At 42.0% G+C, this 25333-nt stretch overlaps 1 protein-coding gene across 11 annotated transcripts; it reads right to left on the bottom strand.

Annotated features, from left to right (window-relative positions):
* Positions 1-340: 340 nt before the first annotated feature.
* On the bottom strand, positions 341-25333 carry PCBD2 (pterin-4 alpha-carbinolamine dehydratase 2). 11 transcript variants are annotated; one of them, XM_053956501.1, is made up of 6 exons: positions 22393-22497; positions 20641-20727; positions 19607-19671; positions 17703-17760; positions 3667-3747; positions 341-2205 (listed from the first exon to the last, which is right to left on the bottom strand). In XM_053956501.1, exons 3-6 carry the CDS (start codon positions 19660-19662, stop codon positions 2110-2112), a joined length of 291 nt encoding a protein of 96 aa, XP_053812476.1. In that variant the 5' UTR covers positions 19663-19671; positions 20641-20727; positions 22393-22497; the 3' UTR covers positions 341-2109. The 11 variants fall into 11 exon arrangements, with proteins under 11 accessions (XP_053812476.1, XP_053812484.1, XP_053812474.1 ...); XM_053956509.1 differs by lacking the exons at positions 17703-17760; positions 19607-19671; positions 20641-20727 and adding exons at positions 20197-20289; positions 25232-25302 and having other exon boundaries at positions 22393-22524; XM_053956499.1 differs by lacking the exons at positions 17703-17760; positions 19607-19671; positions 20641-20727 and adding exons at positions 24240-24622; positions 25238-25300 and having other exon boundaries at positions 22393-22524.

Raw genomic sequence — 25333 nt, 5'->3', positions numbered from 1 at the left:
CAGCACAGCTTTGTGCCATAGCCAGACAGAGCAGCTCTCTGAGCTGAATTAGTTGATAGGGATTTTTTTCCTCAGAGTATGTAAATAAATATCAATATTCTAAACCAAAGACCTCCCAGTAACTAAGTATTATTTATCTTAAATTTATCTTCAAACTAAACAGCTTTGTCACATATGTACAATAATAAAGAAACAAATTACAAAGGAGGAATTTGATTTTATTGGTTTTATTCAAAGCCAATTCTGAACAACAGACTTTACACACTTTATTAGAGATGCTGTCAAAACTTTGGGTGAAGCTCATTTCACTTCCCCACCAGTAACAGGAGACATCACAGCCTGGTTGTTTGTTTTAGTTTTATTCACTCTTCACAACAGTGACCATTTTCAAACCATATCAGGGAAATCCTCCACTTCACTGGGGAAAGGCACTTGTGAGAAAAGAACAGCTGAGCACGTAGTTTGAATTTGGGTCTTTTTAGGTATTAACTTGATATCCCAAGCAGGGTTACTGACAATAAACCCCAACATCTTGCTTCCTGTGTGTGACCAATTAGCACGTGACGGTGCGTTTGCTAAGGATTTACAAAAAATATCTTTCTCATTTTATCAACAGTCACTTGGGTGGCAGCTCATGGCATTTTGCATCCCAAAATATCTGAAAGACCACACACCTCGCACGTACCCCCGATATAGATTTTGGCACTCGTGCATCTCACTTCTCGGTAGCTGGTGGCTGTGCCGCCGGTGTCATCCGAGCAATGCGCTCCGGCATTTCGGAGGTGTCAATCTCCCGGCAGCGCCGCACCCGGAGCTGCTCGCAGGGCATGACAGAGCATGCTGGGGACACTCAGCAGGGGGACTGCAGGGGGAGAGGCCCTCCTGCAAGCTTTAAGCAGGATGAAATCTCCCTGCCGGCACTGGAAATCTGTCTCGGGGAGGATCATGGGATAAAAACAAAGACATTCAAACCACGGAAGAAACTATTTTAAACGTTGTCAGTGGGATCTGCAACTCCTGCAATAGTGTTTGCAACGAGTAATTCTAGCTATGAAAAAAAACTGGGTGAGCATAGCTTCAGTCAAGCCCAGCTTAGCAAGAATCCTGCTAATACCGCTTCCTTCACCGCCGGCAGCCCTAGCCAGGGCTCTGGGCACTTGGCCAAGCCACCCCCGGCCTGATCCAGCAGGTACTGGAGCATTACAACACCAACAGTGGCTCAATCCTGCAGGGAGCTGGGCACTGACCTGGCCAAGCACCTAAGCACATGCTTCATTTAATGGTGTGGGAGCTGGGAGCTCACCGGGACATTTTGTATTTGCGGTACTGGTGCTAAAGCTTTCAGCAACTCCAAGATCCAATCCCGCACCTGGGAGTGTCGAAGCCAGCCTGGATGAGGCTTGGAGCAAACTGGTCTAGTGGAAAGTGACCCTGCCCACAGCAGGAGGTTGAAACAAGATGAGCTTTAAGGTTCCTTCCAACCCAAACCAGTCTGTGCTTATGTGATTCTACACTCTCAGACGGGGAAAGGCTCTCAAGCAGCAACTCTGGATACAGCTGTTCCTGCCAGTTGAGCTGCAACTCTAAGGACACTTCAGCAGCAGCTTGCACTGCTCTCCCCAGTGTCCTTGCACTGGTCACTGGCAGAGATGATGGTACCAAGACAGAGGGGACTGACCTGGCCGGGCTGCTCTTACATTGTTTGAAGTGCAGAGATCTACAAACCTATAGGATGGAAGTGGCCAGGCTTGGGGGAAGCTCATATGGCAGCTGCCACCAGTTCCTGTGAGCTTGGGAAACACCAGCACACATGGGTGGGCTCCTGGTTTCATTCCAGCACAGTTTAGTTTCTAAAAAAGGATTGTTCAAAACTTATTTATTGCTGGTTTATCCACTGCATCCCCCTGCAGAACCAGCAATGGGAAAGGACAAGCTCAGGCATCCAAGGGGGTCTCAAGACTAAGGTACTGAAGGTCAGAAAAGCTCAGCCACTCCTTTTACAAAATATCTTCCCTCTATGGGTTTTGGAAATCAGGATTACAAGGAAAGAGAGACACATTTAAAAATAAAATATAGGTGGACACTGTGTTAAAGGTATTTATATCCCGGTTAAACTGAGGCAGCAGCTTTGTCAATAAACTGAGCCAGCTTCACATCTCTCTTGGTCAGCCCACCGCAGTCATGGGAAATCAGAGTTATCTGAACCTGTCACAAAGGAAAAGAAAGAGGTTACAAAGGCATTTTGATCTCTGACATTTAGGCAGAACAGCAGTTCACTGGGAATGTCGTGTGTCTCTGTAGTGAGCTGTTTTTACTTGGTACTCCTGGCAAGCACCAAGCTGGACCCTCCCTGCACATGTAAACCAGAAGACACTGTAGGTGAGGAGGCTTTACAGAGCCTGGAATCTCACCAGATGAGCCCTTCTGCAGAATAACACAGGCTTTGTATTCTTGGGTTTCATCCAAGAAGAGGTATCTGATTAAATCATTCACTCTTTACATTTAAATTCCATGGATCAGTTTCATGAAGAACCTGGAAAAGTGACCAAGCTGCCAAGAGCTGGGTTAGGGGCTCATATTTTGTTAAGAACCAGCATCCCAAAGGTGAAAAAATTCTTAAGCTTAATGCAGATTAATTAAAAAAAAAAGTATAGGTGACACAGCTGCCTCACAGGTCTGTTTAGACTGAGCCAGATGACAAGCTGGGCATTATTTTGTCCTGCCTTTGACTGAGATTTTGGGAAGACGCAAAAGGGGAAAAAAATACAAATTCTGAATATTCTAGAAATCCAAGAAAATCAGGAAGAGCAGATGATCAGGTTTTTTTCCAGTGATCATTTAATGTCCTGTGAACAGGGTGACATGAAGGGCTGACGAGGAAGAGTCTGTGCTGGGAGTTTCAGCTGCAAGGAGAGGTGGGATGTCCTGCTCTGAGGATGATGGTCTGAGCTACAGACTGCTTGTCCACATGTCCTTTCTTCTGGTACATTTTTAGTGGGATTGTCATATATTCACTAAATGCTACAACAAACAAAATGATACAATGCAATGAGAAGTATTAGAAAATAAAACTGAAGGGAGAGCAATAATTTCTGCCTTCACACAGCACCTTTTATTCGAGGGTTGCAGTAATCCTTGTAACCCTTGTAAATACAAGACCACCATCAGTTAGGTAATATTGTAAACAAACTTTATAAGCTGCTATGTTGAGACATAGGAGCCTACAATTTTTTAAAAAATCAAATCTGAATTGAGACTGCCAGTCTCCCATTTAGGTACCAACTGTCCACTACCCTACACGGCTGAGTTCCTGACCTGCTGCACAGACAGGAATGAGAGCTGGTGAGTAGTTTTAAAACAGTAATTTATTCAGGTTGGCTAAATAAAGAGTTTAAAGGCTTCTGTTTTATTTTTAGATCTCAGCCAGAGAGGTGAAGCCAAAGGCCCCAACCATACAGCTGGCAGCAGGCACAAAGAGCTTCATTCTTGATTCCTCACCACTGCAAATCTCAGCATCTCTTTAAAATCTCAAATCTCTTTATAGAGACACTTCCCATTCCCTTACCTTGCAGACAAGCTACAAATAAAAGCAGAGAGAATGGGCTGGTGGTTTGGTCTCCTTAACTCCACTGCTGTGTGAGTAACTAGGGCTGGTGAACATGTTACCTTGCTGTAGACATTAAACCATTCCGGGTGGTGATTCATCTTCTCTGCTTGTAGAGCAACACGTGTCATAAATCCAAAAGCCTAGGGAAAGAGAGAGCAAAGAGGAAAATACTCCTCCACCTGCCAGGATTGGCAGTGGATTGGCAAGATTCACTCCAAAATCTCAAAATCTCCTCAAGATGCCCCAGATGGCTGCACCTTGGGTTTGTGTGTGCTAGAGGCATTTGAACTTCTCATGCTACTGGTGCATTCTCAATAGGGCCGAAATGATCCCCTGCAGACCCTGGTAAATCACCCTGCTCAGCGTGACTTAGCCCAGGACTCAAAGCTATTGCATGACAGCAGTGACTCTACCTCTGGCATCAGCAGGGATTTTAAATATCCATCCCAAGTCCCCCATCCCCTACTGCATCTTAGAAACATGCCATTTCTAATTAAGCACCATGCCACTATATGACCAACACTGCTTCCAGAAACACATCCCTCCATTTAACTATTTTGCTATTTATTTTACTGCAGAGAAAAAGGCAGCAGGTGGGCCTGCCCCTCTGCTTTATGAGACATATTTTCCCTTTAAATGAGTTAAAAGAAGTTTTCCAATCCTCTCTCCCTACATGCTCCCCCAGGACACAGGTTTTATCAGAGGCTCAAAAGGAAAATAATAGCAGGCTCTTGCCAAAATACTTAGGAGCAAATCACTGCATTATAAAGAAAATTAGAACGTCCATGCAAATCAAGACTGTAATTATGCAGTGGGGCCTGAAGGGCCTGGGAGCGTGAGCAGGACACTTCTCAGCAGCAGGCTTTGTTCATACCAAGCTCCATCCATCGGGTTCAGGACCTGAATTAACATGCAAAGCTGGAGGAACATCCACATTACAGTCTGGTTCAGATTATAATACAACAAGCTCCACAAAACCATACCTGATTTAGGTAGGTTTTTAGTGCTAATTTATGGAAGAGAATGTATATAGCCCACATTCCACCAAGTGATGACCATTTCAAACAAACATGTGGTCAATGAATAACATATAATGGTTGATAATAGTTTCAAGTCTTTTTCCCTCTCACAAATTGCAAAAACCTTTAAGGAAAAAAAAAAAAAAAAGAATTGCTGCCTGGATGAAGAATGACTTTGTTGGTCGCTTTGCCAGTCAAATGAATGCAAATGTTATAATCAGAGAAAATCATTCCAATGAGGTTTGTCATTTGGAAACCACCAAACTGTCAGCAATTAAAAAGCTTTTTTTCTTTGACCCAAGAGCTTTCCAAAATTCAGGAGACTCTAACTTCCCTTGAGGCTCTCGCTTGGTTTAGTTTTGCTTTGAGTGAACAATTACTTTTAAAAGTTTGCCCATGTTTCAGCAGCATGCTTGGAAGTAGAAAGCTGCAAGTTGTGCATCAGATGTTAGCAATGATTTGGAAAACTTCTCTATTAATAGTGATGATTCAAATGCTTTTATAGTGTCCAGGGTCTTAATAAGAGTGCTATTTCCAACACAGCAATCTATACACAGATATATCCTCAAAAGTTTAAAACAGTGATGTGTCTGCAACCAAATTTCCTGCAACAGAAGAAAACAGCAAGGAAAAAATAAAAATAAATCTATAAAACCCCCTAGCAGGTTTGTGTATGCTCTATTGGTGTCTGTTCATTCCAGGAACTCACCTGCCCATGAACAGACCCAGATCACACTGCAAACAGTCACTGATGGTGAGACAATAATCATTGCTCCAATGAAAGCATACAGAGAGAATTTCACAAGCAAATTACTCTAAAAAAAATAATTTGCTCTATAGACCTTCCTCCACAGTTCAGATGACAAATACTCCTCATTAGTAGACCACCAAATCCCCCCAGTCAGTGGACGAACACAACGTCCCACTGCCCCTTCCCCACAGAGTCTCCAACTGGATAAAATGGACATTGGTCACAAAACTGTTCATCCTACCAAAGACTGCTCAACTTGAGGCTGTCCAGCTCATGAAAAGGAATAAATTCCAGCACAGAGGACTCTTCCCAGGACATGTCCTGCTGCTTGTTGCTCCAGCTGCCCACAACTGCCCCAGCCAGGACAATCCAGTGTCACAGTGAAGGATGAAGCCTGCTCGCCTTTGTGCATGCCCTGCTCTGCCTGGAAGCATTACCCACCCTCATTGCACATTACCCACAGCAACTCATTCCTTGCATTTTAGTTTACTTTAATTACACACAAAATGTGTGTCTCACAAAAAAATGAGCTATGGTTCTACTGAGCAATTTCACCAACACAATCTCCATTAAGGTCTTAAATACTTCCTTTACTAATTAAATGAATTGGAACACTATTGTTTATTAATCACCTTTATATTTGTAGAGCCTTAACCTTTCTTTGGGAAAATACAACTGGCTCTGGAAGGAAAAGATCTTTAGGTTTGATTAGATATGAAAACACTATTACACAAAATCAGTTTCGACATTTCTTCACGTCTTGAAACTTGATCGGTAATTTGCTCTAATTGGTGATCAAGGAAACTATCTTGTGATCAATTAAAGTAATTACTGCATTCCGGCAACACAACCAACCTTAATTTGAGCCGGAGTCTGCACTTCTTCAAATTTAATTAAAAATAATGAAAATTATTATGCAGTCTGCAGTGCAAGATCATTGTCAAGACTGCACTGGTGGGCAGAGTTTATCAGACCATCACACATTTCTTGATGAAAGTGGGACAACCACTTCACTCATGACAGTGACACCCAACACAGTCTTGACCTTCACTCTATTAATAACAGGGAACTGCAATCCCTCGGCCCCAGATGAGAACTTTTTCTGGCTTTTCCCTCAAAAATAAAAAGACAGGAGAAAGAAAGGTTTTGTGCATTTTCTAGAAGCCATAAAAAAGTATTAAAAGAGACTTTGATGTAGTAAATATTATGAAGTATTCTGGTTTCTCAGTAATAGCATATTAGACACATTTTTAACCTAACCTTTTTAGGACATTTGGGCTAAAATAGTATCCAGACATTCAGGGAACTCCACATGTAGACCACATCACCCAAGGGGTGGCAGAGTGCAGAGGCCCTGCAACAAACCATGAAGAGCAAGGTAAGGAGTGAACCAATCCTGCACAGACAAGATGCCATGGGTGCACTGATACATCTCTTCCCTTCATGTCTTTTAAGATCATGAAAGAAGGAACTAAAAACAAATGGTGTTTCAGTCATAACATCACATCTAAAATGTTTCTTAAATACTAGCAGCCCTAATATGTCTCCATGAGATAAAAATTAGGGCTACTACTAGAAAAACAAGCTAACCTAAGTAAGTGAAAAAAACCCAAGGTAAACTTTAAAAGAATTCAGCTGTCTCATGATGTTTTGTGACTGGTCAAGCTGCTCTTGAAACTGATATAATGCACATCACAAAATAAGACTTAATGTTACTTTTGTTGGAAAACCAGGGCCAGATACTTTGCTGTCAGAACTGGGAGGAAAGATGAAATTCCATCTGCTCCTCTGCCCTGCCCAGCGCTGCACAGCTCTGGGAGAACGGTGGGATCTCAGAGCTAATCTGCTATTATTCTTCCTTTCACACTTCTTAAGCAAGGAATCCATTCATCTTAATACTTTTTAAACATGCTGCTTTTGTACAATGCTTGCCAACATTATCTTGATGAGTTATATACATCAAAGGCTCACAGGTCGCTGTGTTGTGCTCATACATCACCCACTGCAAGTCCCCCGTGATGGATCACTCCCGTGCATCTCCAGAAGAAAGCAGCTGACAGTACTTGACTCCAAGTGGAGATATTTAAGCAAAACAGCTGAAAGGCTCAACAACATAACCATGCTTTTTTTTTTTGTTTGTTTGTTTTAAAATGAAGTTTGCACTCGGGCTTCTTAAATCCTCTGGACGCCCAGCTAAGGAAAGCGTGTGCTCATCACAAGTACATTAAGGTTTCTGCCTCCCATCTGTCATTATAATGCTGGAGGTAGCATTAACCCTGACCTTCTGCAGTGTGAGGGTTACCTGTCTTCCCTTCCCCCACCTCCCAGGCTGCATCTGTACCATTTATCAGTGGGAAATTAATAAATTACTCAGGTTACAGTGACACTGACACACAGGAGATGACTACACCTCAACATTTGCTCTCCACTCACCTGAGTAAAAGGTACCCAGGGTACAGCATGTATTCTCCTTAGAGTTTGACACTTGTAACAATAAAATCAATCATTGAGGTTCACTCCCAAACTCCAGAAGCTTTCACATATCCAGCTGACATTACTACCTAACAGTGAACTACAAGCCAGCAGATAAAAGGAAAAAGCTCTTTAAAGTCGAGATATTGTAAGTGAGGATCAGCTGCTAATCATGAGGGCTCTCACAACACTTTCTCTTGTGCTCTCAGGAAAAAATTGGGCTTTGTTTTATTTTGATTCCATTTACTCCCCCACTATATACTTTTATCATATAAATATGCATAAATCATGTCACAAAGCTACACTCTTTATCTGAAAATGACAACATAGTTAAAACACAAAAAAAGAGGAATGTAATTAGTATTTAGGAAGCTGATGGCAGCACAGAAGGACAGGTACTCATCCCCAAACCCACATGAATCTAAATATTGGGATTCTTCCCTGTTGGCATCATCAATCTGCCTGAACCATCCTCAGGGACACTGGATCCACATGGCATTAGATATTTTCCTCCTCCTTTCTGTCTGTGTCTGGATTAATATAGAACATAAATCAGGTGAACATCTTCTCGTTGCTTCCCCTTCCCCCTTTTTAACATCAATCCATGAACAGCGGGACAGTAATTAAGAATGCAAATAATCATGCACCAAAATAGAGCTAAACTCAGGTTACTCATGTCCCCCATCTCTCTGCTGAGGCCTCAAGGCATGGACAAGACAGATCAGGTATTGTGCCTACAATTCCCTACTCTCTCCATCCTGGCATGGGCAGCCAACAGGGTCTGAAGGTGAACAACACCTAATGAACCACTGGTAGAAATTTGTTTTTCTCCTCTTTAATAGCTCAAACAGCAAAATATTGTGAAGAAAGGCAACCTTCCTATTCCACAGCATCACCTGTGACTGGGGAAAGCAGTGCTCTTCACTCTGAAGGATAATAATGAAGGGAAAGGATGGAAGAATAATACTAAAGACATTCTGGCATGGACTGAGATGCCATTTCTGTCTTCATAGCAATATCTGAAACTTAAAAACTCCAAACCCCCACAAACTCCAATTTCCAACTGAATTGTCAATGCTTTTCTGCGTTTACAATGTTCTTTGAAAATCCAGAGCTGACCACTTGCATCCCCCATACTTATCTGCATACATCATTCACACAAAAATGCAATGCTGCTTTACACTCTAAAAAAAGTTACCTATTTACATTCCTATTGCAGCTGTAAACATTGCTGTTAGATGTGCAGTGGAGAATGTGCAAACCTTTACACCATGTTCTGCAAAGAATGCTGTTTCTGTCTCCCAACACTTGTTTACAATTATGTCAGTGAAGAAACCAGCTTGCCAGCTCTATATCAAACATTTTTGACAGCAAAAGCACAAACACTGATCTATTCTAAGTAGTTTGCCACTCCATGTAATCTTGGAAAAGGCATTCTTGCCTTTGATTCTAAAAATGTTTATACTTCGTACATTATGCAAATAGTTTTTATATATTAAGAAATAATGCAAGCAAAGCTCAAGTTAAATTAAATTCTTCAACAATAACCTTGCCAAAGCACTGATTTTCCTATTTAAAAAAAATTATTCCAATTTGTTGATCTTACATTGGATGAAACATACTGTAACAATCTTCATAATTTATGTCCTGTTGGGACACTATGATTTAAAGTAACATAATACAGACCAGCATCACTGCTAATCTAAACCACCTGACCAGATAAACAACAGTTTCCCCTTCTCTCTTCACTGAGAGTATTTCTGTTTATTGTCATATGATTTACCAATTTGAAGAGCATGAAGAATAAATGGAGGCAGAGAGGAGTGGAGCTGGGAGGCACAGCCTTGCCTCGCTGGGGACGTTTCTTACCCAGGTACCGGTACAATGTCCAGAGCCGCAGGAGATGACAGAAGGCAATTTCAGGAATGCTGTCCCAGGAAAAGCCCGTGCCACTTGTAGCAAAGGGAAGTTTGCACTCACTCAGCACCCTCCAGACGCAGTACAGCACTAGACACATCACACTTCTGACAGTACTCCAAGGGGCTTGGAGTTCAGGGCTTCATCTTCCCAGCTCAGCAGGGACTGAAGCTATGACATCACAGAATCAGAAATACAGAATGGCCTGGGCTGGAAGGCATTTTAAACACCATCTAGTTCTAATCCTCTGACATGGGGAGGAACATCTTCCACTATCCCACGTTGTTCCAAGCCCCATCCAACCTGGTCTTGTCCAGGAATGGGGCATTCACAGATCTTCTGGGCAACCTGTGCAAGAGCCTCACCATCCTCAAAGGGAAGAATTTCTTTCTATATCCAACAGAAATTACCCTCCTTCACCTTAAAACCATTAACAGTCATAAACCAGATGCAAGTGTCATTTCCCCATCTGGGTTTCAACCAGTTTGAAAAGCAAATTCAATTATTTTGCTATGGTCAATGGACATGGATCAGTGCAAGGAAAGGGTCTTTGAGGAAGGTAGAGAGCACTCAGCTGCTGCACTTAAATCCTGCTCCTTGCTTTGCTCTCCCCCTCCTCTCAACCTCATTAAGTATGTAAAAAACCCTTGTGTGCAATCTGCACAACAAACCTCAACCTGGTCTTTTCTAAGCCTGTTTGTATCAGGATAAATGTGCTGATTTTAGGCCTTCTTTCTCTTACTCATAATAATAAAACACAAAATGTTACATGTATTACCTTCTTCTTCATCACATCTTGACTTTTCCAGCAGCCTCCATGTTGAGGATATTTTTTCCTATTCTCCTTTTTATTATAAGTGGTTGCACTTGCAATCATTTGTTGTCATTGGCTTTCATGAACAGAACAGAGATAATATTCTTGGTGATTCAATAAACAGACTTCACACCAAAACTGATCACGTGTTCCACCAGAAAGATTTATAGACATGATGGAGAAGAAGAGAGAGAACATGGAGATGTCTTAAGGCAGCATAAAAACTTTCTGGAAGTGATAAAAGTTTCAATGCCAATACAACCACATTACAAAATACATTCATTTGTTTATAGGTAGATAAATATGATAGTTGCCCATAAAACTTCTGCAAAATTAGTAGATACCTTAAGTCCCAACCACACCTGCAACTAAGTCATGTGGTATTTATGATGCATCATTTCATATCAAAATATAGAAAATAAATGCTTTAATTTTTCCCTTTCCCCCCCAGGTCCCTCATCTCTTATAGACTAATTAATTAGACTAATAATAACTAACTAATAATATAGACTAATATTATTTTATTTATTAAAAATTGTAGATCTCTAAATTACTAAATTACATTTTCCAAGAAAAAAGGAGGGAAATAATCCCAGGTTTCAGGACTGAACTAGAGCATAGTGGAAATCCTTCAGCCATATCATAATCTCAATGCTCAATGCAGCTCTCCACCTCCCAAGCCATTTTTGTGTGCTTTATGTTAAAAAATGGAATATAAAGGTTGCCCTTAGGAGGTTTGCACAAAAAAAAAAAAAACCAAAAAAACACTATTTCAAGAAACATGATTTTTTAAAATGAGCTTTTTGCACCCTACCTAAAAACATGAAATAACACAGTGAAGTCCCCATTAAACTGAGCACCTGCTAAAGTAATCAGGCACTTAAAATAATAAACTCTCTTGGCTGCACAACTGAAAGAACAATGATAATTTGACTTGCTAAAACTAATGTTTGGTCCAGCAAATCAAACCCTTGGCTGTACTGTAATAAAGCCATCACACAAACCACAATAAAAACAAAGTAGTAACAAGGTGCAGGGAGTCCCCAGTTCCTTCTGAATTCAGGCACCTGAGCCCTCTGCTAAGGCAGAGGGCAATGAATCATCCTTGACAGCAGAGTGCCAGCCCATGACACGAAGGTATCGTAAACCAGAGCAAATCAGAATTAATTAAAGTGAATGTTCCACTTCTGAAAGTTTCTCAAACCCTCTGACTTTTACAGAGTGCAGGTATGGTGTAGAAGAACAGAGAAGTTCATTATCCCATCATGCCACATTTTGCATGAAACAGATTTGACCGGAGCAGAACAAAATATTCTGCAATTTTCCCCAATGTTTGTTTTTACTCATATGCAAAAGAATGATTTCATTCTGTAGACATGAAAGTGAAGTTCACATGCCATCCATGCTGTTGATAACACAGGGGTGCTCTGACAAAATTCTCCTTGGTCTTTTGGCCAAGATTACATACACTATCAGTTTAATATCCAACATCTCTGCTGAGCATCCAAGGGCAATCATATCCTGCCTCTGATAATCCTCTAAATATTTGCCATTTATGATCCTAAGAACACATCAAAGAGTGGTAAGAGAGGCTTTGCTTTATGATGGATTAAGAGAAGATGTTGGTCTCATGACCATTTCATCTTCCACTATCCCATCAGCTTTTTTGGTTTAGTTTGTTTTTTTAAAGACAAGTTCAGCAATTCAAACATGCAACAGAGAAAACATGATGGAGATTTGAGGAATTTGGACAGGTCTTCCCATCATTCTCTTGGCCAAGCCAGAAGCTAAAAAGATCTAGAGATTTGCAATAAAGCAAACTAAGGATCATTTACATCAGATCTAGTCAGGGAATCATTTCACTCAGCTGAACTGCTGAAGGTGTCCTACTGTACTGTCAGAATGAGTTTTAATGTTTGGACACCTTTCTAGCAGAGGAGTTTAGATGATACACAGGGGCAGTGAACTCTGGAGGAGACTTACCTGGGCCAGCACTGGCAGGCTGCTAAATTATATTGCACCCTAAAATTCCAATGTTATTTTGCAAACAAGGTATTTCAAGTCTAGAAACAACAGATCATTTGGGGAAAAAAGAGTAGGACAGACCAAGGATTTTCCCAGACAAGATGGGGCATCCTTCAAGCTCCACACAGTCAGGTCCCTTGCCTGGTTTGCCATGCTCACTGTTCCCTCTGGGATCTGTGGGTCACCTTGACCTGAGCTTCATCTCCTGTCTCATTCTATTTGGAAGAATGGCTGGAGCAGGTCACAGAGAAAAGGATAAAAGCAGCTACATTAAGCTATGTTATTAGAACAAGGCTCACCTAACTGCCAACAATTCAGGTACTCAACCTGCACTTAACATTATCCACTGTCTTCAGACCCCTTCTTATGTTCCAAGCACATGCCTGGAAGTGAGAGAGTATGTTCGATGAGCAATATTTTGTGAAGTTTTTGTTGGTTGTTTTTTTACCAGAACACAAAGGATTCTCTGGGTAACCCACACTGCTTGTGTATTGGTCCATATGGAAATAGAGACACAGGCTCAGGAGGGGAGGCAAACAGTAATTCTGAGTCCTCTGATGAACACCAAATTTCTTTCAGAAATTCATATGAAGGGAAACTCTTTGTACAACTCTTGGGGTTTTTGTTAGATTGGGCATTACAAGATACTTGCATAAACCCAGCATTCTGGGCTTGTACAGTTAACAGTATTTTTGCTCACTATGAGCACCCACCCATTGTAAGACAGAGTAAATGTTCCCTCGACCAGGGACACCTTGGACATACACAGACATATATTTAATTGTCTGTTGTTATTCTCACCCCAGTCCAAGGAAAGTCACGGTAGATCATGTATTCAGGACTTTTCCCTCTGATCCTAGGAATAAATAACATTTTCCTTCAAAGCATCCTTAGCAATAAATAAACCAAACAGTGCAACGCTGCCTTAGCACAGGGCTTCCCACTCATCACTGTGTTCCCACCAAACCCCTCCAAGACATCACACCCAGCTTCTTTTTTGTCCAAAATGACTTTTCATCTCAGCCAAACAAAACTAAAGGAATAAAGCGCAAGAGGAAGAGCAAGAAAGGAAACTCTCCCACAGAAAGCCACATGAAGTGGGTTTGCAGCTTTATAAAAGAGGGCTAAAAAACCTCCACATGCCTCACCCTGATAAACGACGGCCCTGCCAGTGGCTTTTCAGAGCAGATGTAACGTTTTAGCCAAATGTGATTGTTTGTGAAAGAAATAATTCTGATCAAAACCCGAAATTGCAGCCAGCAGAAGAGCTGCACTTCGTCACGCTAATCCGCCCTGACGGGGAGCAGCGAGCGGAGATTCCTACTGCGAGAGGAGCAGATGCGAAAGGTCAGCGCTGGCCCGCGACTTCAAACCCCTTAACGTGTAAAACAGTGTGCATTAAAGCCTGAACCGGCTCACGGCGGGATTAACGGATGTCCGCTAAGTGGGTTTGATGTGCTTTTGGTGAGTAATGGTTAATTTTGAAATAGGGGCGTTGTAGCTTTATTTTAGTTTATTCTGCCAGCCGGAGTCCATTTTTAATTACAGCTGCAGAGAATAATATCCCAAAGCGTGTCGCTCCTTTGCGGGAGTATGGGAAAGTGAGAGCTGCTGGTGCTAAAGGCAATTTACAGTTTGAAACTGTAGGCAGGCATTGCTCCAAAAGCAAGGGGATGCAAAAGGTTAAGCAACCAGGACTGCATTTAACCAGCATCATTCCAGTCCCCCCATAAAAACAAATGTTATTGCATAAAGGAGTTTCAAGAAACCAGTTTTCCTTAACTGAAAAGATAAAAACATTCATCTGAATAACCATCTTCAAAAGAGGCTGTCACACTTGCATTTTCCCAAATGAAGCTATTCAACTGAATTCAAACCTATTAAATTTTCCATTCATTTTCCAAAGGTGTTTTATCATGGGAAATGCCCAAAATGTAGCTAAAATTAGATTGACTCCCATTTATTGCTTTGAGCACTGCACATATAGCTGATAGAACATTATTTATTCTGTTTAATTGAAACAATCAGTTTGTGCAGCTGAAAAAAAGAGATAAACTCTTCTTTTGCTACAAATCTACAACACGGCTTGTGAGATCCAAAAGGCATTTTGACAAATAATTTCTTTTGCATCTTCAGATCGATGCATGCAACAAGTATAAAACAAATGCTGTAATAATTTTTACTTGAGTGACAATAAATCCATCTGTTAAGAAATGCATTTGTATTGGAGTCAACTGGAGAGCAGCCCAAAGGTCAACTGGGCAGATTTTAAGCAGTGGAGTGCATAAAAGGAGATACAACAGGTCTACTGAGGGGAGAAACTCAGCAATTAGAAACACCACACCCCACTAATTATAAACAATAAAATAATGGTTTGTTCTAGGGAGAAATATAATTAGCTCATCAAGAAAATGAGTATGCCAAATTACAGTTAAGTCACAAAAAAAACCCCAAAACTGATGCAAACTCTACCACAACCAGGATGGGACATTTTGCATGATGAAGGAGATGAAGGACATATGACCATGCCTTCAAGTCTTCATATGACCAAGTCTTCAATTTAAAGATAATTGTCTTTATTTAAATATTATTAATATTGTGACATTTTAAATAACCCTGGTGGCCTGACACCACTGGCAGTGCCACAGTGCAATTATAATGGTGATGTGGATACTGTAACAGCACTTGTCATAGGCAGGTGGGACACAAGGGTGGTGGCATCTGCACACACCCACCCTGGCAAAGAGGAGATGGGATACTCAACAGCACAAGGAGGACCCATCACCTAAAAGGGCTACAGGAGAGACAAGTAGGGACTTCTTACCAGGGCATGGAGTGACAGAACAAGGGGGAATGGCTTCAAACTGACAGAAGGCAGGGTTAGACTAGATATTGGAATGAAATTCCTCCCTGTGAGGGTGGGGAGACCCTGGCCCAGGCTACCCAGAGAAGCTGTGGCTGCCCCATCCCTGGAAGTGTCCAAGGTCAGTTTGGACAGGGCTTGGAGCGACCTGGTCTGGTGGAAGGTGTCCCTGCCCATGGCAGGGGTTCAGAATGAGATGAGCTTTGAGATCCCTTCCAACCCAAACTATTCTAGGATTCTATGGGTTTGTACATGGCAGGCCATGATGGCTGTGAGAAGAAAATAAATACCTTATTTCCCAACTCCCAGCTCCAAGGATTTTATTTCTTCTTAGACATAACCAGATCACACATTTCCACCAGTACAGACCTCCAAGCTTTGTATAACTTCTCACCACTGACTGCCAATTAGCTGGAAGCATCACTGGACACAGTATACGCTGACCAGAACTCCAGTGTCATCTCTTCCTTCTCTAAGGCCAAGGAAGGAGAATCATAAGCTTCCAAACAAGCCATCTCCCTGGAACATCTCATGTCATTTCCCCCAGACCCTGCACTACCCTCGTCCCACAGGCAGTGGCAGGCAGCAGCGTGGGCAGGTGGATCATGTCCAGGTCCCACAGCTGCACCCCGACCTGCCGACTCAGAGGCGAGACTCTTATTTACTCAGTCAATCCCAGGAATAAACTCAAGGAAGGTGTGACCATCCAGGAATCATATATTTTTACCGTGCTCTGCTCTGAGACACTTGATGCAGTTCACTGACTGTGTTTTGGCCTGCAGGTTAACCTCTGCCAGTCCCAGAAACTTCACTATCAGTTTCTAATAAAAGAAAATGTCAACAGGCAAATACGCCCGAAATTCATTATTTTCAGATACAAAGAGATTTCCAACTCTGTAAACCCACTCATAAATAATTCTGATTTATTGTAAATTGGTTATTGTATTCATAAACGCTGGGAAGTTAGTGAACAACATAACTACCAACATAACTACCAAAGTTATGAAATACTTTCATAACTTTGCAGGTGCACAAATCACAGCATATGGGAGAGGACTCAAAGGATAATGGAAAATGAAGCAATTTCAGAAAGCCTATATGAAAACCAGCACCTACCTAGCTGGATAAAAAAATAATTTCTTTTTAGTCGACAGGCAATCAAATGCAAAACTCTAGCAGAAGGAGCTGGCAGAGCACTACTACATTAAAAATAGCTATTCCTCCCAAAATGTATGAAAGTAAGTCCAACTTTCGATTAGCAGAAGTGACAGTTGGGCTGAGGCTGCTCAGGCTTTGAGGTTAAACACAACTGACACAGGCTGCACCTGAATCCAATCACTCCCCGAGCTCCGAGAAGATTCACACGCGAGGACTAAATTTGTCACAAATGGGTTGGTTTCCGATCCTCCTGTAGCCAACTTGCTTTATTCTGACCCCCGTTTAACAAATCAACTTAATGGGCACTGGGAGTGCTATAAAACTTAACAATGGAGTGATTTTAACTTTTAAAATATAGTTATGAAGCAAAATGTTGGAGAGCTCCTTCAATACTGGAAATCAAATTAAAACTAGACATTTTTTAACAGTCTTGACAGATATAATCCTAGTTACCATGTAAATTTATGGTAAGCTGCTGTGATATTAGCCACAGGTGCTACTTTTAATATATGGCCTGCATCTGGCTGGGAATAAAATATCTCAAGAGGACTGAAAATGACCTCACTATCAGACAATGGAGAAGGAAAAAAACCACAAGACCGCTGTGGCATATAAAAAGCTGGAGATGTCGTCCACAACTGAATATTTACCATAAAATTCATTTTTACTCTGCAGATTGTAAGTTAAAGGATATAATGTTTTCAATACGTAAAAGGCGTGGACATATTTTAGACAAACAGCCAAAAGATAAAGTACATAAAGTGGAAACAAAATACACTGCCTATATGTATAAAACCAAATTTTTCCAACCTTTGATGAATGTAAAAAACAAAGCAACGTGCCAGGTGTAGAAAAAGGATGGACGGACCCAGATTATATTGAAGGCACTGGCACCAAGTACTGCCATTGAAAGAAATCAAGAGTATGCATTGCATATCCTACCAAATTCGTTTGGATGCGTAACTGGGATCACACAACAAGGATCACCAATTTAAAGGGACAAATCTGAGCATGTCTTCCTACAGCCAGAAGAAAAAAAATTGGCATCACCAGGAGGGAGAAAAAAAGGCATGTACCATAACATGCTCTGTCTGACTTTTTTCTCCCAGATTCCAACGAAGAGAGACAGCAAATCTGGAAAGGAAATGCAAAGTGAGAAAAGTAACTTATTTAATACTCCTAGATTTTTTACACATCTTTAAATATGTTCTCAAAACCCAAGACAGAAATTGCACTGAGACACATGTGCTTCTACTCTTAGTGCATAGCATTTCCGTACCGTCCCCTCCATCAGACTCATCTTCCACCTCCACCCTCTTGCCCCAAAAGACAAAAAATGTATCTGAAATAGCTTTAAAACTCTTAGAGCATTTGATTTCCTGTCATTTTAGAAAATGACGTTAGAGGTCTTACGGAGACTTCCTACACAATCTTTTTTTTTTTTTTTAAACAAACTTAATTAAAAACTTACCCTATAAAAGAAAGCAGCTGCAAATTCTGAACCTGACCATCAGCAAACTTGCCCACCTTTGTAATTTCCTAACTGCATTTGCTGCCTTGGTGTGATTACCTACGGAAACGCAATCACACAGGCAGTTGCCCCTTAAACCCTCTGGTCAAATCCAACCAAGTTTGACAAGAGACATGGAAGTCTCAGAGCTAAGATGTTCCTGCAAATTCAGGGAAAGTGAGCAGCTGGATACAGGACCCAAACTGAGCACTTGGCATCCTGCACTCATAGCCTTTCACAGCTGCCTGCCCAGCCCAGGACTGGGCTTGAGATGAAACTGAGAGAAACTCACATCTTTAAATCAAGCCTGTCCCCTCTTCCAGATCACTGCTCCCAAGGTGAACTGACCTGAAATGCTGGGAGAAGTTACCAGCATGATCTGGAGGCATAAACTAACTTTCTATCCCAATTCCCAATTTTGTTTGAGCAAGCAGAGGGCTTGCTCCACTGGAAGAAAACCATTTTGTTTCAGTAGCACAAAGATGTGAATGGATGACAACATCACCTCATGATGCTAGACCATGGCCTGAAAGCCCCACCAGCCACTCTTCTCTGCCCTGCAGCCTGGGAGAGAGGCCCCAGAGAAGCTCCCTGATGTGGCTGTGAGGTTTGTAGAGGCTCACAAGCACTCGATGCATAGCAGGAATTGGGACTTGCCATGGAGTGTTCCAAGCCCACCTCCTCTCCAAAACCTCACTCACAGCCAGAGGTTTCTGCCAAGCACATGTTCCTTTGGAAAAGGGACTCAACCCAGGGGCTTTGAGCGAGTGCTCAAAGGTTCATCAAGGGTCCTGAAGGTAAAAGACTCCAGTGTTAACTCATCACTGCCTACCTGCCACTCCACAGTGGCAATAGCTCAGTGGCATATGGAGGAACAGAGGCATTGGTGCCATCAGCACAGCTCTTCTGGACACAGCACTCTCCTCTACAGCTGAATTGCATTTTTCCCCCCACCACTGGTGTACTTTATTTTATAAAAGATGCAGAACACCAACCCACAAGAAGCCTGCCTCACATACTGGGAGCATACAGTCAATGACATCCAGTCCCCCAGGACTGGTGCTTGGTGGTCATCCACAGCAACAAAACCAACCAAGCACTTTCAGCAGAAACCCCAGGCTGGTTTCCAGCTTATTTCAGAGAATTGTATCACCAAAGTCCATTTTTGTGAAAATGTATCCTCATACTAACAAACATCATCAGTGCTTTCAAATTCTGGGTTACAAACTAATTCCCTGAGCCAGAAGTGTCATTAGCTTGTCAGCCTTACAAAGGCAGCTCACTGCTGATCGCTTTTAACTGAACTGATCTCAGCCTGAAAGCTTCAGGAATCTAAATAACTCTTGTTTCACAGAAGTTTCATTTCATTCTCATGCTGAAAATAATATACATAAACCAAGCTCATGTCTACACATTTGCACAACTTTATAATAAAAGTTGTGTTTATATTCTTAACATCTGTTGACATACACAAACTTTGTAAACCTGGCATAGATTTTGAAGCCACAGAATTTTCCATGCATCATGAATATTATCTGCAAGAAGCAATAAAAAAAAAAGCAATGAATACATTAATCATACCAATATCATCTGCAAAACATAAATTTGAAATACCTTTCATGTCAGCTCAACTACTTTTTTTTTTTTTTTTTTTTTTTTTTTTTTTTTTTTTTTTTTTTTCATTTTTGGGGGTGATTTTTTTTTCCACACCTGATTTTACGCCATCTGTAAAAGGACAGGAAGAAGATCACTGAGGAAATGACATTTCTCAGTCCTTTGACTTTTACTAAACACTTTAAATCCTGTAAATAGAATATTTATTGCATTAAATGAAAGCAGTTGTACCTACAAGTTCCATTTTTTTCATTGCAGGACTACATTCTCCTAAAGTACACGGCAGGTATAGCTCTACTTTTGCCATTTGTTTCCTAGGTTGTAGTAAACACGGTGTTTACTCATAGTCATTATAAATACAAGTATGTGTGCATAACTTAATAAAATTAAGCATACATGCATAATTTAAATTTATTTTCAGCTTCAACTTATCGAAAGGCAAATACCTGCTCTCTAATACCAGCTAAGGATCTAATGCCCTTGGGATCTGCATGTTGAGCCTGCTCCTGGACTACAAGAACAGAAATGATTTCTGCCCTCTTCAACAGCAAAGGGGACAATGCACTAAATGCATAAAAATCAACAGGTGAAATTCTGCCCTTACATGTTCACATCTACGCTTGATCCAACCAGAGCTGCCCAGAGCACCCACCTGCATGGCTTTTTCTCCCAACCAGGGGTAGAAATTTTGTTTTGAAGCCAACTCTCAGTCTATGCTCTTATTTCTGCCTTACATCCATGAAAGCAGCTAAGCATGAAAGACACTGTTCTAATATCTCCCAAAAAATTCAAGTAGCACTTTTAAAAGTACTCTTCCCATGACTACAGACACTAGAAGTATTGACATATAGTTCATCATTTACCAACAAGCTAATTTAAATGTACTCAACTTTCTATACTGGTATGTGCTCCATCCACCTTCAAATCAGGAAGACGTATGGATATCTACCTAAGCTGGTAGGTAAGATAAGTCTACACTGTCAAAAAAAAAAAAATACAACTTTGTAAATTTTTGTCAAAGCAGTGCGTTTTCCAGATATTTGCTGGTGTAGGACACCGATTTGTCTCCTCACCTGATTACTGGCAGACAGGGACTGTCTAAATCCATCTGATCAAATTGAGTTACTCATTTACAGTGGGAAAAAAACACTTTTTAATTGATTTTGAGGGCAACTTCATTTCTAGTTGTGCTGAACCAACAAAGACTTTGACCACAACCAGGCAGAGATGTAATTTCATGAATATTCAAAGTCAGAAAATCTCTACTCTTCCAAGGGTCACTTCTATCCCACCACCTTCCTGGTTGCTCCAGCCCCCAGCTGCCTACACATCCCACCAAGGCTTCCTGTGAGCTCCCTCTCATGGGCTTCTCCCCTTCACTGCCCTCGGAATGAACTGATTTGGTTCTATTTGCTCTGTAGTAAAAATGTACTCAGGGTTCTGGATGTGCTCCCTGGACCAGCACCGTCCTGCTAATGAGCTGGATTCTTCTGCAGTTGTTTTCTCTTTTGCTTTCTCCCAGCTCACCTCACCCACCTTCTCTCTACTGCCTGAACTTTCCTTAATATGGCAACTACTGAAACAGCCAAAACAAGGGCCAGCATTACAAATTGTTGTTTATCCAGCTCACTGTGGTTTCCTAAAACATCTTGTTCTGGGTTTAGGCACAGCCATATAAACAGCTCACAGCACAGCTCCTGGTCCCTACACACAGCAACAAACCCACAGCATCCCCAAACTGGAGCTTGTCATGTCCCTCTGTAGTAAGGGAAAGAACCAGCTCAGTGAGACCCATCATCCCAACAAACCCCTGGAAATTCTTTCCCTCCCAAGAAAGAGTTCACCCCTCCCTCAGAAATAAAACAGAAAGGAAATGCATGTTCTGGGAATGTGACTTTTTCTAAGGAATGTCATGATTCCTCAGAAGGGAATTTTCAGTGGAATGTAGCTGAACAGGGATCTCAAGACAAATTCAGTATTTCTAAAGCAAGTTGGTAACTAATGTCTGAGACAAGTTCTTGTGAGTGTGAGATGTGGCTCAGGATCCTGTTTTCAAACAAAAACCCAGTGAGATAAATAAAAACCAGCACTCTGCACTCTGTGTGCCAAAGACACTGCAAGATCAGCTATTAGAATTCAATCAAGGATATACTAGAACTTTGTCTTCCTGTTTAGAAGGTGAAATATTTATGTTTTCCCCACCTTGCTTGCCAAAAGTTTCTGTTCTTTCTTATATTTACTTATTTTTCTCACATATTTCCCTGACAAAAATGATCCCCACTGCCCATCAGTTATGTATTTCCAGCATTTATTTATGAGTGCTAGTAATGGAAAAAAAAAGTTCAGGATCAAATACTGCTTTGTCTGATTCCACAATACCAACCTTGACTCTGACCTGAATATTAGAATCAAGAAACTGTAATATTAGAACAAATCTACTTATCAACTACAACATGGAATTAATTTACTCCACCTAATGAGATCAGAATCTAGGAGTAATTCATCAGGGCAAATCCAAGAGGATTTGGCCCCACCAGGATACTCCCAAATTTCTGAATATAAATATTTTCCCATCAGGATCATATGGAAATTAAAGCAATTACATTTCCTTTATATTAAAAGTGGCATATAACAATCATTACCTGATTAAAATTTTTGAAATTGAACTCCTTGTAGATGGCATCTCTTTCTCCCAGCTCAGACCAGCCTGAAGCTTTGAGATCCAGTAAAACTTGATTCCTTTCCTCTGTTGTCAACCAGTGAGACTGAGAGGACTGTTGAGGGAAAAAATAAAGGCATGGCACAAGTGAGGCTGAGGTTCTCCTTTGTACAACAATAAGAAAACCATATGATGAAATGGTGGTTATGTATGGTGCAAAGAAAATTCACTGTGCAGTTTCTTACCATTTTTAATTTCACAGACCAGCTTAACCTAAACCAGCCAAACCCTGCCATTTCTATTTGGGCAGGAAAATTCAGCCAAGTGTTTTTTGTACAAAACTAGTGAAAAGCAACAGACTCCCAGGAATGAAGATGGACATCAGCATACCTGTACCCTTGGTCATCTGAATTATCCAGATGCTGTAACATCACATTTAATTTCCAAATGTTCCATTCTGTCTGGTAAGTAAAGGATGATTTACATTATTTGCTAAATGTACAATTATAAGGCTAAAAGATATCAGGAAATACCTATTTCAAAAGAGAGAAGAAAAACAGGAGATTGAACTCTACCTACTTTGTATTTTACTATTTTAAGAAAGTGGGAATGGGCTTTTAAGACAGCACATGCTATGGAGTTCTACAAGGAACAAAGAGCTTTGTAACTAAATCAAAAGAAAAAAAATGTCAATACATGGATGCACCTGCACACAATTACAAAGAGTTTGAAGCTACTGGTAAAAGCACTAGATTCTGCAAAGCACCAGTGTTTAAGTATGGCTTACTTGAAGTGACAGGAGTCCTCCTGATGCCACTGGGTGCACAGACATGACAGATTAACACTCTGCTTAAATACCTGAATTGGGGGCTGAACCACACACAAGGCCAGAGCCAGACACAGAGGAATGTTCTGTGGGGCCTTCGGAAGAGGTTTGATACCTTTTCTAAAAGCAGGGACTAAGAGCATGAGCCCATCCTCAGAACACATATTCTGAGAGACGGCTCTCAGACTCTCATGATAAATGCAATGCTTTAGTGGGAAGAACCTTTCTCCCCAGTACAGCTACATTCAGACTGGTTTAGTCTTTACTTTAGCAGCTGGCTCAGCTTTGTGAGATCCTCCAGAAAGGCAGTTTTGCTCCAGAGGTTCACTCAGACATGGGAGGCAGTGAGGACCAGCTCAGCAGCTCAGGAGTTTTCACCTTTGCCAGCCGGTGCTCCAGCGGGAGCCCTGGAGCCACCAGATGGGGCTGTGAGTCTGAGCAGAGCAGGAATTAACGCAATTAATGCGACCTGAGCAAGGCCTTAAGATGCACGAGGACCAAGGAGCAACATTTTCACCAATAACATAGGATTAAAAGCCCCAAATGGACTAAATCAATCTAACAGCGATACTGCTGCTGTTTGTGTTTAGGGGGATACAGAGATGTAACAAGAGATGGGTTTTACAGGTCCCAAACTGAACTAATTTAGGCTCTTTACACTTCAAACACAATATTAGGCTTGCAAGAAGACAAATTTCAGATTTCTCATTGCTATAACTACAGTCATAGGCATAAATTTATTACATTCTTCTTTTTTTTATTTCCAAGCATATACAGAAATCACCAAGGGTGATTTTAAAGGCTGTCTTGAAATGTACTGTTTTATCTGGCACGAGATGAAATTAGACTGCAAATGCACAAAAAAATCATGAGGGTGGTGTTTTTTTTTGAGACAGCAAAGTCCAGGGCTGCTGGACTTTGCTGTCCCAAACACAAAGTCCAGCTGGCACAGAGATGTCCTGTGCCAGCTCTGGGGACACTGTGGTGCTCTCCTGACACCTCACCTGACACATGGCCATTGACAAGACATGGAAATTCGATCACAGAGTTTTTAATAGGAATATGGAGACCACATTTTATGCAGACCCTTCTGAACACTCAGCACATTTCACGTTGTGGAGGTCACGTCCTGAGTCAGCCCCTTGACACACCAGGATGTTCAGAAATGGAGCAGAAAGCAGCAAGAAGAAAGATAAAGTGTGAGACTCCAATGTCTTTTCCACACTCAGCCCTCAGCAGCTCATCACGGGCAGGGAAGCAGGAACAGGCACCGGGTGCCAATGCTGAGCGAGCATCCGAGGTGTTGGCACCCGACCCACACTCAGGGCCCAGGGGCTGTTGGGTGCTGGGACTGACCGAGTGATGGATCATGTTTGTTTCGAGGAAGCTCAGGTAAAACAGTCATAAAGTGAAAAAAAAAAAATAGAATTAACTCTCATGCCTGAGGGGCGAGAGTTGAACCCTGCACGTGCTGTTCACTATTTAGCTTTGTGTAAAATAAAATAATCAGCCGTGAGGCGGGATGGTGGGGGGACACAGGGAGAATCATAGAATAATTTGGGCTGGAAGGGGTCTTAAAGCCCATCTTGTCCCACCCCTGCTATGGGCAGGGACACCTTCTCCTCTCCCCATCTAGCACGGAGGAACACTTCAGGGATGCGGCAGCCGCAGCTCCTCTGCGCAGCCAGTGCCAGGGCCTCGCCACTCCCACGGGGAAGAATTTCTGCCCGATATCCCATGTAACCTTCTATCAGTGTGAAGCCATTCCCCCTTATCCTTTCCCTCCACGCCCTTGTCCAAAATCCTCTCCAGCTCTCCCCATGGCTCTTCACGTACTAAACGGTGGCAAACAGGTCTCCCCGGAGGCTTCTCCAGCCTGAGCAATCCCAGTTCCCCCAGTTCCGAGGGAACAGGGCCGGGGACTGACCCGAGCCCGCGGCCTGCCCGTGTGGGACCCCTCCGGCCCGCGCCCCCGGCCCGCGCGCTCCCCCCTCACCCTCACCATGGCCGCGGGGCTCCCGGCGCCGCCCGCCGCCCGCCGCGCTCCCAGCAGCGCTCCCGGCAGCGCCCGCCGCAGCACGGCCCCGCCGCCCGGCAT

Source organism: Vidua chalybeata, chromosome 15 (assembly GCF_026979565.1).
Source record: "Vidua chalybeata isolate OUT-0048 chromosome 15, bVidCha1 merged haplotype, whole genome shotgun sequence".
Classification (NCBI taxonomy): domain Eukaryota; kingdom Metazoa; phylum Chordata; class Aves; order Passeriformes; family Viduidae; genus Vidua; species Vidua chalybeata.
Note: the sequence above shows the minus strand (reverse complement) of the source record. Positions and strands in the feature narration are given on the sequence as shown.